The sequence below is a fragment of the Callorhinus ursinus genome, unplaced genomic scaffold (assembly GCF_003265705.2).
Source record: "Callorhinus ursinus isolate GAN/ISIS: 27379988/994484 unplaced genomic scaffold, GSC_fseal_2.0 scaffold5, whole genome shotgun sequence".
NCBI classification, from domain to species: domain Eukaryota; kingdom Metazoa; phylum Chordata; class Mammalia; order Carnivora; family Otariidae; genus Callorhinus; species Callorhinus ursinus.
In genome coordinates, this window is record NW_027397067.1 from 52567001 (window position 1) to 52585419 (window position 18419).

An 18419-nucleotide genomic window follows, 5' to 3' on the forward strand; every position below is an offset into this window, starting at 1 on the left:
ATAAATTGATTTATTCCATACACAAAGCAATAGTAATTTCATTGGTAGGAAACGTGATGGTGCTAAATGGATGAGATAAATCACATTCTAATCATGTGTCCACATAAAGTACAAACTATACCAGTAAATACAGGAGGTCAATTCCCAGCTTCTATTAATGTTTATTTGCTATTTTGTCAATGAACTTTTTCTTTTCCTTTTTTTTTCATTTTTTGGTCAGCTAACTCTTGAGAGGAGATAAAAAGTATCAGACATGGTACATATCATAAAGAAACCCTTAAAATTAAGATAGTTGTACTCCTTAACTTAATAATTTCCTGCACATTGGGAAAAGGTCCTGGTTATTCAGCATTAACACTAATCTTTCAGACCATTTCACTGACCAAAAGTTGCCCCTAAATAATCTGAGCACCACACCATGCATTTATTTATGTATACATCCTACCAGTAGCTATGGGGCACCTATAACATTGATCTGCCACACACTGCTGATTGTCAGCATTCCATGGAAAACTCAGGTCACGCAAGTAGATACACACTGATTTTTTTTTTCTCCTTAATGTTTTAATCCATCCTACTAGGTGAAGGTTGATGAAAAGCATACCTGAATTCTACTTTGCCTCCATTCTATTTTTTTCTTTTCTTTTTTCTTTTCTCTTTTTTTAATTTAAATTCAGTTAGCCAACATATAGTACATCATTAGTTTCAGATGTAGAGTTCAGTAAGTTATTCATCAATTGCATATATAAAACCCAGTGCTCATCATATCACATGCCCTTCTGAAGGCCCATCACCCAATTACAACCCCCACCTGTCCTCCAGCAACCCTGTTTGTTTCCTATACTTAAGAGTCTCTCATGGTTTTTCTCCCTCTCTGATGACTTCCCTTCCTGTTTCCCCCCCTTCCCCTATGATCCTCTGTGCTGTTTCTTATAGTCCACATGAGTAAAACCATATGATGACTGTCTTTCTTTGGTTGATTTATTTCCCTCAGTATAATACCCTCCAGTTCCATTCACGTCAATGTAAATGGTTAAGTATTCATCCTTTCTGATGGCTGAGTAATATTCCGTTGCATATATACCACATCTTCTTTATCCATTCATCTGTCGATGGACATCTGAGCTCTTTCCACAGTTTGGCTATTGTGAACATTGCTGCTATAAACACTGGGGTGCAGGTGCCCCTTCGGATCATTACACTTGTAGTAGTGCAATTGCTGAGTATTGGATAGCTTTTTAACTTCTTGAGGAACCTCCATACTGTTTTCCAGAGTGGCTGTACCAGCTTGCAGTCCCACCAATTCTGTAGTAGAGTTCCCCTTTCTCTGCATCCTTGCAAACATTTGTTGTTTCCTGACTTGTTAATTTTAGCCATTCTAACTGGTATGAGGTGATGTCTCATTGTGGTTTTGATTTGTATTTCTCTGATGCCAAGAGATGTGGAGATTTTTTCATGTGTCTGTTGGGCATTTGGATGTCTTTGAAGAAATGTCTGTTCATGTCTTCTGCCCATTTCTTGACTGGATTATTTGTTTTTTGGGTGTTGAGTTTTTAAGTTCTTTATATACCTTGGATACTAGCCCTTTATCTGATATGTCATTTGCATATATCTTCTCCTATTCCATAGGTTGCCTCTCAGTTTTGTTGATTGTTCCCTTTGCTGTGCAGAAGCTTTTTATCTTAATGAAGTCCCAACAGTTCATTTTTGCTTTTGTTTCCCCTGCCTTTGGAGACATGTCTAGCAACAAGTTGCTGTGCCCGAGGTCAAAGAGGTTGCTGCCTGTGTTTTCCTCTAAAATTTTGATGGACTCCTGTCTCACATTGAGGTCTTTCATTCATTCTGAGTTTATCTTTGTGTATGGTGTAAGAAAATGGCCCAGTTTCACTCTTCTACATGTGGCTGTCCAATCTTCCCAGCACCATTTATTGAAAAGACTGTCCTTTTTCCATTGGATATTCTTTCCCTCTTTGTTGAAGATTGGCTGACCATAGAGTTGAGGGTGCATTTCTGGGTTCTCTATTCTGTTCCATTGATCTATGTGTCTGTTTTTGTGCCCAGTACCATACTGTCTTGAGGATTACAGCTTTGTAATATAGCTTGAAGTCTCTCATTGTGATGCCACCAGCTTCGGCTTTCTTCTTCAAGATTCCTCTGGCTATCTGGGGTTTTTTTTCTGGTTCATACAAATTTTAGGATTATTTGTTCCAGCTCTGTGAAAAATATCAATGGTATTTTGACAGGGATTGCACTGAATGTGTAGACTGCTCTGGGTAGCATAGATATTTTAACAATATTTACTCCTCCCATCTAAGAGCATGGAATGTTTTTCCATTTCTTGGTGTCTTCCTCAATATCTTTCATAAGTGTTCTGTAGTCTTTAGAGTACAGATCTTTCACTGCTTTGGTTAGGTTTATTCCTAGGTATCTTATGGGTTTAAGTATAGCTGTCAATGGGATCGATTCCTTAATTTCTCTTTCTTCTGTCTCATTGCGTATAGAAATGCAACTGATTTCTGTGCATTGATTTTATATCCTGCCACTTTGCTGAATTCCTGCATGAGTTCTAACAATTTTGGGGTGGAGTCTTTGGGGTTTTCCACATAAAGTATCATGTCATTTGTGAAGAGTGAGAGTTTGACTTCTTCTCTGTCAATCTGAATGTCTTTTATTTCTTTTTGTTGTCTGATTGCTGAAGCTAGGACTTCTAGTATTATGTTGAACAGTGGTGAAAGTGGGCATCCCTGTCGTATTCCTGACCTTAGGGAAGAAGCTCTGTTTTTCCCCATTGAGAATGATATTCACTGTGGGCTTTTCTTATATGGCTTTTATGATACTGAGGTATGTTCCCTCTATCCCCACACTTTGGACAGTTTTAATCAAGAAAGGATGCTGCACTTTGCAAAATGCTTTTTCTGCATCAATTGAGAGGATTATATGGTTCTTGTCCTTTCTTTTATTAATGTGATGTCTCACGTTGATTGATTTGTGAATGTTGAACCACCCTTGCAGCTCTGGAATAAATCTCATTTGTTCATGGTGAATAATCCTTCTTATATACTGTTGGATCCTACTAGTATCTTTGTGAGAATGTTGGCATCCATGTTCATCAGGGATACTGGTCTGTAATTCTCCTTTTTGGTGGAGGCTTTGTCTGGTTTGGGGATCAAGGTAATGCTGGTCTCATAGAACGAGTTTGGAAGTTTTCCTTCCATTTCTATTTTTTGAAACAGCTTCAGAAGAATAGGTATTATTTCTTCTTTAAATGTTTGGTAGAATTCCCCTGGGAAGCCATCCAGCCCTGAAGTCTTTGTTGGGAGATTTTTGATTACTGCTTCACTTTTCTTGCCGGTTATGAGTATATTCAGGTTTTCTATATCTTCCTGTTTCAGTTTTGGTAGTTTATAAGTTTCTAGGACTACATCCATTTCTTCCAGATTGCCTAATTTGTTGGCATACAATTACTCATAATATGTTCTTAAAATTGTTTGTATTTCTTTGGTGTTGGTCGTGATCTCTCCTCTTTCATTCATGATCTTATTAATTTGGGTCCTGTGTCTTTTCCTTTTGATAAGTCTGGCTAGGGGTTTATCAATCTTGTTCATTCTTTCAAAGAACCAGCTTCTAGTTTCATTGATCTTTTCTACTGTGCTATTTCATTGATTTATGCTCTATCTTTGTTATTTCTCTTCTCATGCTTGGTTTAGGCTTTATTTGCTGTTCTTTCTCCAGCTCCTTTAGGTGTAAGGTCAACTTGTGTATTTGAGACTTTTCTAATTTTTTGAGAAAGGTTTGTATTGCTATGTACTTACCTCTTAGGGCTGCCTTTGCCACATCCCAAAGGTTTTGAACTGTTTTATTTTCATTTTCATTTGTTTCCATGATTTTTTTAATTCTTCTTTAATTTCCTGGTTGGCCCATTCATTCTTTAGTAGGATGCTCTTTAACCTCCAAGTATCTGAGTTGCTTCTAAATTTCCTCTTATGATTGAGTTCAAGTTTCAAAGCATTGTAGGCTGAAAATATGCAAGGGATAATCCCAATCTTTTGGTACTAGTTGAGACCTGATTTGTGACCCAGTATGTGATCTATTCTGGAGAATGTTCCATGTTCACTTGAGAAGAATGTGTATTCTTTTGCTTTAGGATGGAATGCTCTGTATATATCTGTGAAGTCCATCTGATCCAGTGGGTCATTCAAAGCCCTTGTTTCCTTGTTGATCTTCTGCTTATATGATCTGTCCATTGCTATGAGTAGGGTGTTGAAGTCCCCTTCTATTATTGCATTATTATCAATGTGTTTCTTTAATTTTGTTATTAATTGGTTTATATAATTGGCTGTTCCCATGTTAGGAGCATAAATATTTATAACTGTTAGATCTTCTTGTTGGATAGACCCTTAAAGAATGATATACTGTCCCTCTTCATCTCTTACCACAGTCTTTGGTTTAAAATATAATTTGCCTGATATAAGGATTGCTACCTTAGCCTTCTTTTGAGGTCCATTAGCATGATAAATGATTCTCCTCCCCTTCACTTCCAATCTGTAGGTGTCTGGTTCTAAAATGAGTCTCTTGTAGACAGCATATGGATGGGTCTTGTTTTTTTATCCAAGCAGATACCCCGTGTCTTTTGATTGAGCATTTAGCCCATTTATGTTCAAAGTAATTTTTGAAACATATGAATTTAGTGTCATTGTATTATATGTTAAGTCCCTGTTTCTGTATATTGTCTCTGTTTCTCTCTGGTTTCTCTCTGGTCTATGTTACTTTTGGGTTCTCTTTTCGCTTATAGGATCCCCTTTAATATTTCCTGCAGGGCTAGTTTAGTGATCACAAATTCTTCTAGGTTTTTTTTTTGTTGTTGTTGTTTTTTTTGTCCTGGAAACTCTTTATCTCTCCTTCCATTCTGATTGACAGTCTTGCTCAACAAAGTATTCTTGGCTGCATGTTTTTCTCTATTAGTACCCTGAATATATCATGCCAGCCCTTTCTGACCTGAAATTTGCAAGCCCTTTATCTCTGAAATTTGCAAGCCTATTATATGTTGGGGTGTTCATCTACGTTTATTGATTTTTATGGGGGGTTCTCTTTACCTCCTGGACTTGAATTCCTGTTTCCTTCCCCAGATCAGGGAAGTTCTCAGCTATGATTTGCTCAAATATACCTTCTGGCCCCTCTCTTTCTTCTTCCTCTGGGACTCCAAGAATTCTAATATTGTTTTGCTTTATGGTGTCTCTAATTTCTCAAAGCCTCCCCTCATGGTCCAATAGTTGTTTTTTTCTCTTTTCTTCAGCTTCCTTCCCTTCCATCATCTTGTCTTCTATATCACTGGCTCTCTCTTCTGCCTCATTTACCCTACCTATTAGAGCATCCATTTTAGACTGCATCTCAGTTAAAGCATTTTTAATTTTGGCCTGATTAAATTGAAGGGACCAGATGAAACGAGGGTCCCCTACTTTTCCTCCATCTTCCCTCCCTATGCACCCATCCTATTTTGTCCTCTCTCTTCTTTGGGACTCCATGAAAAAGAATGGCCAGAGGGAAATTAGGTAGCCTGGAGTCTTTCTACCTTATGCGGTTGATCGTTATGAGATACAAATGCTACCACCCTCCAAGCCCAGGCATCTGAGTGGTTAGGCCTCCAAGATTCAGAAAAAAGTGGAGAACCATCACAATTCTCTATGAGTAGCAGTGTTCTGGCGTTGGACCAAAATACCAGAAATATTTTAATTAATAGGGACAATGATAAATAAAATAGGAAGTGAGATAAGAGGTCATTGCCTTAGAAAACAAGGCTTTTCTTCTCATTTTTACAACTCTCTTGAATGACCCACAAAAGAAAGTGCATGCAAATAATATTTTAAGTTCCAGGATGTGCTTTTGCTTTTCCAAGAAGGAGTGCCCACAGATAAATCTAAGAGGGAGGTCATTAAATTGAACAGAAGATATTCAGAATAGGCGGCTTCACCCCATGTAAAGCAATTGTAAGCCTTTCTTTGTGTTTTAAAACTTTTTAGATAAATAGTCAGATTCAATTAAGCTCTGTAACTTCAAGAGCTCGTGCTTCTAAGGAGAGAGGCAGTAGGGACTACAGATGTGGGATTCCTAGTCTGCTAACAGACCTCTGGGAGGGCAGAGAGAATTGGGGTATTGTGCTTCAATCAGCAGCATCACTACACGTCACCGTCAATTTAACCATGGAGCTTTAGAGTTAGGATGTGGACAAATGACTGAAATAGTACTTGAGAAAGGAGCAAACACATTTAGAATGAAAGAATTAAGGGTTTAGGTGGAAAGACTACTACAGAAAAATATCTTAAAACAGACTTAAGGTTTGAAGATTGACAAGAGGAGACACAGTAAAAGTTGCCGTAGCTAATCCCATAGTTGGTTAAGAGCATAGGTCATGGAGCCAAACTACCTGGAATTGCATGCTGGCCCCACCACTTGGCCACCAAGTAATCCTGGGCAAGTTACTTCCTTTCTCTGTGCCTCAACTTCCTAATTTCACATGTGGGAAAAATTATAATACTATCTACCTCACAATGGCTTTTGAAAGTATTCAATAGATTAATACATGTAAAGTGCTTCCAAATGGCCTGATAGTTGGTAAAAGGGTTCAACATTTAACTATTACTATAACCCAGAACTACCCCCAAGGAATAATTTATATTTATTTAACATTTACTATGTTAGAGAACTTACGCAAAGTAATTTATGTGAATCATCTTTACTCTTAACAATCACGTTATAATAACGATACCCTAGGTATCATTATTACCTCGATTTGACTGGTAATGAAAGTGAGGCACAGAGAAGTTAAGAAACTTGACCAAGGTCACACAGCAATGAAGTGGTGCTTTCAAGATTCAAATTCAGGCAGTCTGGCTTTAGGTACAGCACACTTCATCACCGTGTAACTGTCTGTCTGACATAGAAAACAGTGGACACAAACAATGCATTTACTATTTATTTCAGTGGGTTTAGACTTCTCAACAACAGGGACTGTAGTGGATTCATCACTGCCTCCCAGTACCTAGCAGACTACCTTGTGCATATTTGATTAGATAACTGGCAAACTGGCTACCTGTCCTTTGTTAATGGCAGGTGCTTAGTTCTGTGACTCACGACTGTATCCTAAAATCCCATGACAGAACTCACTGCCATCTCTTATGGAGCAGTCCTCCAGACACTGCTTACAGTCCCATGACCTCTCACTGTGTCCCCTGCCCCCAATAAAGGAACAGTCACCACTGGTCACCTTGTTCATTCACCCTCCCTTTTGCCATCCTCTTTCTTGCACCTCCACTCCATGGTCACTGGTACAAGGAGGATCACATAGAACTTTACTAAAAACAATACCAGAGGACAGAAGAGGAATGAAAAGGAGAGGCAGGCCAGGAATGAGTTCCTTTGAGTCCTTTTGTCTTTCCTGCTCTAAGGAATGCCTCACCATGTCTCTTTTCTGGTATTCAAGTCTCAGAAGTCTCCCACTACAAGAATGGGAAATAGGCTTTTGAAAAAAGCAGGCCACTGGGAAGTCAGAAAAAATTATTAGGACATTTATTTCTAACATAATAAGAAAGTTAATAATAAATTCATATAAGGCTTGACTTTGGAGCCCTCATTCAGTATATCAAACAGCCGTGTATCATTCATCTCCTAAAGAAAGAGAAAAAGCTCCACAGAGCTAATACAACTGAAGGTGCTGCCTTCACGTGATTGTCCTCTCTCAGAACGTTGTGATACGTTGCAGCTGAGGTGTGTTTGGAAAGTTTGGTTTTATCTAGTCTTAACTAAATTAACCTTTGCAGTCAGGATAAATGCCTTAAAAAATACTAAATAACCTTACTTGTATTTTATTAATATTTCAGCACAAATGAATAAGAAAATGGCAATTCTAAAATTCCTATTCCTGGTGTCATATTCTAGAAATAAAAACAAAGATGAGCTAAGTAGACAGAACAAGAATCACTGAAAATTTTGGAAATACGTAAATGCCTACATAAAATTCAAATTTCCTGGGGTGTCTGGGTGGCACAGTCAAACATCCAACTCTTGGTTTTGGTTCAGGTCATGATCTCAGGGTCATGAGATGCAGCCCCACATCAGGCTCCACGCTCAGTACGGAGTCTGCCTGAGATTCTCTCTTCCTCTCCCTCTGCCCCTCCCATTCATTCTCTCTCTCTCTCTCTCTCTCTCTAAAATAAATAAATAAATCTTAAAAAATAAATAAATAAAATTAATTTATATTTCCTTTCACTATTCTTAACAATGAGTTCTGTTCTAAGTGAATATGGTAGCTTGAGATATTAGGTACTATCAATGTAATTCATGTCCCTAAATTTAAAATAAAGAAATACAAACTACTATGCAATTGGATAATTTAGAAAATAGGTAAGTTATACAATTTGCCACTAATTGTCCAAGAGTTGTCTATTATCTTAACATATTTTGGTCATGTTAAGTATGGGTGGGCCTCAACATTCTGAGAGTCTAGAACAACCTGTACTTTTGTAACTTACACATTAACATTCTTAAACTACTTTGTATAGGGCAGATTTGGACATTTTTACATCAACTTGCCCAAAAATATTCAAGCATTATGATTCTTCCTGTCTGCCAGTAGATTGGTTTTGACAGTTTTACCTACCTAATATTTGATTATTTGAAAGTTTTGTTGCAGCCATTCTGAAACTATATTCCTTTGAACATATAGGGTCCCCTGAGGAATGCCTCTGGGAGAGGGGATCAGGGAGAGGGCCTTGGCAGCACCCCTCTCCAGTTCTCCTCTAACCCTTCCCTTTGCATCTAGATTACATATCAAGCATCTACCTAATAATTTGCTTGGAAATAGGGTTCCATTGCTAAGAAATATTTAGACTTCCATCAGTTCATTTGTTCAAAAATATTAAACCTTCACTATATTAACATTTTAAAGTTATATTCAACTTATTCAATAATTCACTTATTCAATAAATATTAAAACTACTGCTTATTATAGTTCTGTTATTATTTAAAAACCTAGTAAAATTGAAAAACAAAGAGAAGACTGGTGATTTAGTAATAAGGAAAAAATTCTCATGTCTTATATCTATGCACTTGAGATAAGGTGGATGCAAGGTCTGCTGGTTAAAGCAAATCTTTAGCTATAATAAATATCTACTGGATTTTAATCTAGTCAATATATATTAACAGTGAAGACAAGAACAGTGTTAAAATGTTTTACAAAATCTTGGGACTATCTCTAAAGGTTTGGAAGTGAAATATAGAGTTTTAAAATATTTATCCATTCTTTGGGAATGGAAACCTCTAATAATCTTTGGGTCTAGTATTATGATTCAACTCATTCAGCTTTCATGATCCTAATGAGTTAAGCTAGACATGTAACTAAATTTTAAAATACATTATCTTTCAAAAATATTACCAACAATTCCACAGAAATATACAGTAAGCTTACCTATTTGATACCAGTGAGTTTGATGGCTTCCTTGTATATATTCCTGTTTCAAGATATTCACATCTTACTTGCATTTTACTGATATTTCAGCTACTGATTTTCTTTAGATACAGCTTGATACTTATGTTAATTTGCACGCTCTTTTACTAGTTCAATACAAACTTAGGAACTACATGCCAATGAAGACCCATAATCTGTAATGTGGTCATATAGCATATATATACAAGTAACACTTATTACATTGATTTTACTCTATATTCTCCAATACTTCCTGCCAAATAGGTATATGCTCAAATACGTTATTGATTACATTATTAGCTACCAGTAGTGTTATGTCTGGCTTTATATGTTTTACACCATTTTCACTGTTAAAGATTACCTTTTCATATGTTTGAAGGAAGAAATCAGATTATTTGGATAGGCATCTAAGACCAAACAAGTCTGAAAACCTCTCACTCCTAATATTTCTGTGTAAGAATTAGAGAAAAGTATTTAAGCACAAAGTCTCAAAATATAAAGAAAAGATAATCCATGGAGTGCTTCATTCTTTAGAAACCTCTTTGATAAGGGAGGGGCATATCTTTTGTACACTTTGTAAAGATATTTAAACACTAAGAAGCCCTCCCTCCCTCAGACCATGGGGCCAGAACCAAAGAGGGTTTGGAACTTCCAAACTTCACAGCAAATGATAATCTTGTATTGGAACAAAAGGCAAGAATGACTCAGAATGTAATTAGGGTTGTGCATCTAAGGAAATGGTATTAAAAAAAAGAAAAGAAGACAAGGTCCAGGAAAAGGATGCTAATGTTTCCACACAGAGACAAGGCCATGGCAGAATGAAAACAAAACCTCCTTAATTAGCAAATGATAGCATAGGGGCTGATCAACCTCTGCACGTTGTGGCTGAACACCCACTTGTTGCTCCTCCCCTCTCATCATCTACACAAATGAGAATACTCGTAATGTTTCTATCTAAAGCAAATGATAGAAGGAGGAAAGGTTTCTAAATAGATTGAATGTAAGAGGCTGTGCTGAAGCCCCACTTCTATGAAAACAGAATGACTCTGATGTTTTGTCAACATTCCTGCTGATGCCACAACCAACAGGTTGAGACATGAACATAAAGCAAAGGACCCTGGCGCCCAGACATGGTAAACCCAGAGGCTGATGATCTGTACTGTTATTCAGGTGCTTTTTCTTTTCTAACATGTATTTGCTTTTGGAATATTTCTCTGTCCACATAATGATGGGCAGGGGAAAGAAAAGACATGAAATTTCCCTGCCTGTACTCCTCTAAAATGTCACCTCACAGCATGTCCCCGATACCAAGCCAAGAAATGGCTTACTCAGGCTCTTAGCCAACTGGCATGAACCTGAAGATTACTTGACCTCCTGGAGGGCGATCTTTTTCCCACACAACAAACCTCACAATTTACCTTGCAATGGTCCCAATATTAATACCATATTCCTTTTGTGATATAGAACAGGGATCAGAAAACTTTTTCTGTAAAGGGCTGGATATTAAAGTTTAGGACCTGTGGGCCATTTGATCTCTCTTGCAACCCCTCAATTCTGCCTTTATAGGAAGAAAGCAACTATAGACACTACATAAACAAATGGGTGTGACTCTGTTCAATAAAACTTTATTTACAAACGCACAGACAATACATTAGGGAATGGACGTGGTTGTATTTCAATAAAACTTTATTTACAAACACAGGTGGCTGGAAGGATTTAGCTCAAGGGCCATATTTGCTGATCCTTGATATAGAGAAAGAAACTCAGAAGATTAAAATTTCTCCTATTGCATAGTTAGATAGGTAACACATGGAATATAGTTGAGTCTCGTTTTCATATGTATATTTAATTATAGTCCAAATCTACTCACGGAATTCATTCACTTCTCTATTCATTAAAAAGGAAAAAAGTATTTCTTCTAACTATGTTCCAGGTATTGTCCCAGAAAAGTAGATCTGCTATCAAAAATAACAAATAAAATAATAAATAAAAACTAGTGAAGAAGACAGGCACAATCTCTACCTCATAGAGTGCAGGGTCTGGGAGAATACATTTTGCGAATATTTACCGAGGTTTTACTAAGTGTTGTGCATTCTTCTAGGAGTAAGATATACTACAGGGAACAAGACAGACAATGACCTCTTATGGCATTTATTCTCAGTAGATGGAGAAAAAATAAATAATGTGACAAACAATAAGCAATAAAAGGTCACATGGTGGTAAATGCCACAAAGAAATAATACAGTATTATATGACAAAATGTCATTTAGCAGAACGCAGGAAGGTGGAAGGTAATAGTACTCAGACAAGACTTTCCAGAAAGATGTCTTCTGAGCAAAGACCTGAATGAAAAGAAAGAGCCATCTATACCAAGCTCTGGAGGAAGAATTTTCCTAGATAAGTAAACAGCACATAAAGCCCCTGCGACAGAAATAAGCTGGTCTGTTGTAGAAATAACAAAAAGGCTAATGTCATTTTAGTAACTGGAATAGGGGAAGGTGATAAATCTAGAGAGGAGTGGGGGGACAGATCTTCTAGGGCCTCATGGTAAGGAATGTGGATTTTAGTCTTACATAATGAAAAACTGTAGGAAAATTTTAAGGAAAAGAATGATACATTCTTAGTTTAGATTACATTGAACAAATAATTACATATGAGATGAGTGCTACTTAAAAAGAGCTTAATGTGAAATGGCACAGTCAGGGGTAAAGAAGGGCTGCAATCACCCATAGCAAAGGGCCTACTTGCCCTGATCTGCCAATGTAGACCGTTTGGGAAGAGGCTTGCTCCTTCTTAAAGAGAAATCCAAAAGAGTGTTATAGCTCCAACTGCCCAACTTCTAGGGCCCAGAAAGGTTATTCTGCCGTTTGATTCTAAAATATAACAAGCAAAAAATAACACCTAACTATTCATTGACAAGTTAATACAGGGGTATTAACTAAAGAGTTCCTATTTGGCTTGAAAACCAAGGGTTAATCTCAAATGAACTTGGTAGGGACATTTCTACAACTGGATTTAAAAGGCAATTATTCCTTTCACCTTTCTTGGCAACTGCCATATTTTTCTACCTCTGTGTATAAATCATATATGCATATTTTCTTCTAGTGACAAATTTTTAAAAACACTTATCAATTGTCTGCTCTTTTCACACATTCAGGAAGCCTTCTCATCCCAATATGTGCAAATAAAACATAGAACATCCTCTCTGCTTTATTTTGCATGATCACCATCCCCCAAAACAATGCACGGATGGGAAATCATTTCCAGTTACTTATATTCACACATATGCACATATTATATGTAAATATGTGTCATTATTACTTGCGGTAAATTGTTACCTACTGGCCTGGAAGTATAAAATTATTTTTCCTCCCAAAGGAACGTCTAGCTGACCCTCAAGTAATCTAGCACAAAAGATTCAAGCAAAGTTTAGCATCTAAAAGCAGTTACAAGGTCTCCTAATTTTCATTATTTTATCCCAGCACCACACAGTTGAGCACCTGATGTCTTTTATTGTTATATTATGATGATAACAGAGATATTGTTCAAACACTCAATAAACATTTCAGATACATATGGATAAAGAAACATTCACTACACTCGAGGGGACTCATAGTCTGAGTAGAAAAACAGGTCTCAAAACAAATAATGAAAATGACAATAACCACATAACATGGAAGTGCAGTGCAAACATGATACATGCAACTTTACTGTAACACTGGAGAGCTCAACCTGGGAGGGAAAGTGGAATGCAGGTATATTTCCTAGAAAAACTGACAACAAAGCTGACTCTTAAAGAATAATTAAATGGACAAGATAGAGTGAATGCAGAAGTTTGAGATCCTAGATCACTGGCTAAGTACAATTTGGATAATTAACAACCACCTACTTTAGACCCAATATCGTTTTGATTAATATCAGGACAAAAGTAATTATAGGATGTAGTACTTACCTAAATGATAACACACAATCTATTTAGGGAGGTAAATTGTATATCCAAAACAAACTGTTAATAGTACATGGTAAAGTATAGACTGTAACATGTAGACAATGCATCTATTTGTTCATTCAACAGATATTTATTGTCTATCTGCTATGGACTATATACTGCTTAAGGCTCTGGGCATATGGCAACAGACAAACACACAAGGTCACTGGTCTCATGGAGGTCACACTCTAGTGGATATTAATATAGGTTAATATCTGTATACATGAATTGTAAAAAGATAATCATAATTCTCTGAAACAAAGAATATAAGTAAAGGATGTTAGTCAAAAAATGCTGTCAATAGAAACATTTAGCCAAGTGTTTCAAGTAAAAATTTTTCATCCTTTAGAATATTCTGGATGGCAATTCAGAACACATTTTCTACTAATAATTAGCAGCTCATCAATTTTAGCTAGCGTAAAATATTTACAGTAGATAGACCTTTGTTGTCTGTTACAAGGCACGTTTTTTGACTCTATACTTTCAACAACAACAAAAAGATATCATTTGGCAAAGGTAAAAGACTTTCTAAGCATTGCCTCAAATTCTAGAATTTATATGATTAAATCTGGGTATTTAAATATACATATTTTTGAATTTCTGGGATACAGGAGAAAGAAAATATTAACTCAAGAAGCATGGGATGTAAAGTAGACATTAAACACTAGACATTTCTCTGTTATAGAAAGGTAGAAAGGAATCACAAGAAAGTGGCAAAGACACAAAAGCCATTTGTATTTCTTGTTATTACCCCAAGACCTGGTCCCTCTCAGGTATTGGGTTTGATTTACTAAAAATTCTGAAAAGAACTATATGATTGAAGAGAGTCAAATGTAGACATACAGCCCAGGTGTTCTACCTAATTAAATGGTGATTTTTGAGCATATTATTAATATTGCTCTTCCCCATCTGATAAGTGAGAATAATGCTATCAACCTAACTCACAATTGGTGTTAACTGACAGGTTACTATGCAAAGTTGATCTCCTTGAATGAAATCCATCATATCAAAAGACAAGTTCCATAATAATTTCAACACTTACGGTGGCCAACACATCATCTGTTCCTTTGCACACCTTACTTCTCTTCTTATTTAGTTGCAAGACCAGAAAAGTTGAGAAATGAGATTCGAGAGTGTTAAGTCTCATAAGGTAACTTTTAGTGAAGTCAGTGTCTTGTGAAGATTATTTGTAAAAGAATCCAGTTTACCAAACTTCATGGAAGGTATCAGATTAACATAAACTATCATCTAGCAGCATCTAGCATTGATAACACACATCCTGCATCAAAAACTTTCCTGATAGTGATGCCATGAGCTGCATAATAATCACCATGCTTTGATTAATTATTTTGCTGAATGGATGAATTAATTGCATTTACACTGATAGCCTCAGTTTCTGCATTGCATTGCTTTTTATCCTAACACAACTATTCGGAATTAAAATAGAAGTAGTACAATTTGCAGCAGTAAGCATACAAAATAGTTACAGTAAAAAGATTTCCATTTGAATTATCAAAATAAATAAATTACAAGAAATTTAGAACCTAAAGTAAAAAAAAAAAAAACCTCTAATTAAAGGAAACTTGGGAGAGCTTTTTAGTAAATTCTTTGCTGAAAGAATCTATTTCTTTTCTTGATCCTCCTACCAATCGCATTAACAATGACAAAAGATATGCAAATTTAAACAGACAATAGTCAAGCCAAACTGCTCTGACTCAGACCAACAGGGACATTTTCAGCATATAACCAGCTAGAATCATGTTAGCAAGGGTCAATGTAACCAAAGAACATTTGCATAGTTATGCTTGGCTATAATCTGAAAACTATGCCATAATCATTGACCAAGAACAATGTAAACAAAAATCAAATTTATTTCACACAATAAATTAACATATGAAACATGTGTATGACATAAGCCAAACAGAATCATGTATTTACCCTATCACTGCTGAATAATTGCACAGCAACAAAAAAATATGCATTACTATGCTTGAGTCACCATTTTAACTATATGTTTTAAGTAAACAAAATATTACATTTTTGGTAGAATAGCTCATTCAGGACAATTTGGGACTAAATTTCCCTCCCCAGCCCCTTCAAAGAACTCAGACTAATTTACGATTGAAATCTCATTAAAAACTATATGGATGGTATATTGAGAAGAGTAAAAAACTGTTTAACCAAATTAATTTGTTTACTGTGAAAATAAATTTTGCCAAAGAAAAAAAACAGATATCCTATTATAAACTGCTGCTATAATTAGTGCCTGAAATTTAAACTATAATTATCAAACGGCTTCAGGATTCCGTTTGCTTTCTATTCTTTTGCCCCTATTGATCTTTTTCACCTGTAGTCTACAATAGCAAGATTAACTACAATTCCAGGTTTAGAAACTCTGAATCTAAGGAGTTTCAGTTAACTTGTCAAATAAAATATCAGTGATCTTAGTTCAGTCCCTAGCGGACAAAAGTAGAATAACTGTTACTTGGCATGATTGAGCAGGCAGTGCTGGAAGTGAGCGTGACAACACAGGGGAAAAAAAAAATAGAGCATTTGTCCTCTCCTTATTTTCTTGAAGGGTTTGCTCTGTTAACAGACTAACTTAAAGGAGACTGGACCGACTACGTTCCTACCTATATGCACCAAATGAATTTTTAGCAAAGATACGTGGGAGAGAAGAATTTTCACAAATGTGACATTGCCACTCTTCCACAGACGTAGTTGAATACACTTATCTGTTGTTTACCTGTTACTCAACTAAACAGACAGCAAAGAAAGAAGGAACTGCAGAAAGTGTGTTCATATTCTAATAGACATTTTCAACAAAAACTTTTAAATGATTTATAGAGAAAAACTGAATAAAATGCTCATTTTGAATTGTATAAATGGGGATTAACTGCATACTCGACATTAACATTCATCTCGATACTTAGACTCCCACATGACACTGTTGGTAACTACAATGTCCTGAAAAAGGAGGTATTTCAGGAAGATAGCAAAGCCCATGTTTTGCCCAGCTCAAATCTGCAGGTGCATGTCTTTGGCAACAGCAACCACCAGCTCAATCTCTCCTTCCACACTGGGCAAACAACCTCTTCCTGAAAAGTTCACATTAAAATTTACCTTCCTGATTTTTTTTTTTCCTCAAGGACAGAAAAAATATGACAGAAATCTGTCCTCCACTATTCTGCTACTTGCTAAAATTAAGTTGCTTTTATATACATATACAATTTCTCCAATCAAATATCATACTTTATATATACTCCCATTTCATATTAACTGTACTAGAGGTTGAAAAAATAAGTATTTGGTGATGATTTCTCACCCTAGCTGCAGAAAATTTCCTGGTGTAAAATCTATCTGATCCTAAATCAGTATTGTCATTATTTTCTTTTTTCACCAATGGTCTCAAGACATACGCGCTTTTCTAAGTTGGGCTTTGACAGTCAGAAAAATCAAGCTCAATTTTAAGTAAGAGGAAACCAAAAATGTCATAAAATGTGCCATTGCTAGGCACATAAATGGGTTGCCACCACACCTTCAGAGGCTTGCACAAGCCTGAAAACCTTGGCTCACCCATGAAGTCACAGAGAGAGAACAGGCTTGGATTTGCAAACACTGCCCCCAGGAGCAAAAGGTAAACACACAAATGCCCCCCTAAGGAACTCTAAGTCAGCTGCAGTGCAAGCACGGAAAAGGCTCTGCAATTAGAAACTGAAAGCAATCACTTACTTTTTGCAGCCACTGAGTATAATTTTCCATCACATGCTCCAGATGTTGAAGTTTCTGGGAAGAGAAATCCGGTTCCACGTGTGGAGCATCTCTCTGCAGAGCATTTGTGTTGTACTGGTCTGTCGTACTCTCACGACAGTTCCCGTCGTGTTCTGGAAGAATGAAAGTGTAGGCACACTGCCCATGTTGAATCCGGTTATATCTTCTCCCACCGTTTTCTGGACCTCGGCGCTGGTTGCTGCACCCTATGTGAGTCAGAATGGCAGCGAGGAAAGCAAAGGAAAGGAAAACTGTCATTGTACTGCCAGCAATCTCTTTCCGTGCCTCTCGCAAAACTTGCTCCTTTCTTCTGACCTTTAAACTAGTTTTTATTTTAGGTAAAACTGCTTGTTTGTTTGACTTTTTCCCCCTCAAAGAAAGCTTTTGAAGAAGAATCACAGAAAACTAGCCATTTGTTAGCTTTGTTCTAAAATGTTATTTTTTTTTTTATTTCACTGTAATGGTAGTTTCCTTAGTTAAAACTTGAGATATTTATTGCATAGTAGCTGAGATTTATTGTTTCCTCTCTGTGTAACCGTTCAGCGTGGAGCCTGCCTGAGTCAGCTGCGTGTACATATTCTAGACCCTTTCCCCTACCCTATCTGCAGCAGATCTGCTATTTTCTCCCAGACCTCAGTGAGTTTTATTAAGGTTGCACATCCAAGCCAAGCTGGAAGCAGGCAGCCTTTCACAAGATGACTTGACAGGAATGCATGAGTGTGCCCCTATGCTAAGGATTGCTGAAGGCTTGGAGCAGCGGATCGTCTTACAAATTGGCTAGATGCGCATGACCTCGATCATGTATGGCCCTCCCGCCCCTTCCGCAGACAATTGCCTCCAGCCTTTAGCAGATTCAGGGCAAATCAATAGAGCAGTCCACCTTAATACACTCTTGCTGTGCATGCTGACCTACTAAAACCTAGCAAACTAGCAGTATGTTTTTAAAGTTACTATTTAATTGGGGAACTCTAAGAAGAAATTGGCATGGTGTCCAGTAAAATAATTTTTGATAGTGAATGATAAATCTGTATAAATATTAATTTTTTAAAAAATTATTCTTGACTCTGGGAAAAAGATATTAAAAACCATTTTTAGAGATGGTTTTCTCTCACTCATGGTATTCACTTAGACTTTAAGGAGTTGGAGAAAATTGTCAGGGAGGGTCAAATTAGCAAAAAAAAA

At 36.6% G+C, this 18419-nt stretch overlaps 1 protein-coding gene across 4 annotated transcripts in view; it reads right to left on the bottom strand.

Moving 5' to 3' along the window:
- Positions 1-18419, bottom strand: part of ANGPT1 (angiopoietin 1) — a 252989-nt gene that overhangs the window by 224960 nt on the left and 9610 nt on the right. For 2 of the 4 annotated variants that reach the window (XM_073893095.1, XM_073893096.1), the window contains exon 4: positions 17199-17443. In XM_073893095.1, coding sequence (XP_073749196.1) covers positions 17199-17443 — 245 coding nt within the window. Of the gene's footprint in view, positions 1-17198; positions 17919-18419 lie in introns of those variants that run through there. The other 2 variants (XM_073893097.1, XM_025871000.2) reach the window with 2 other exon arrangements.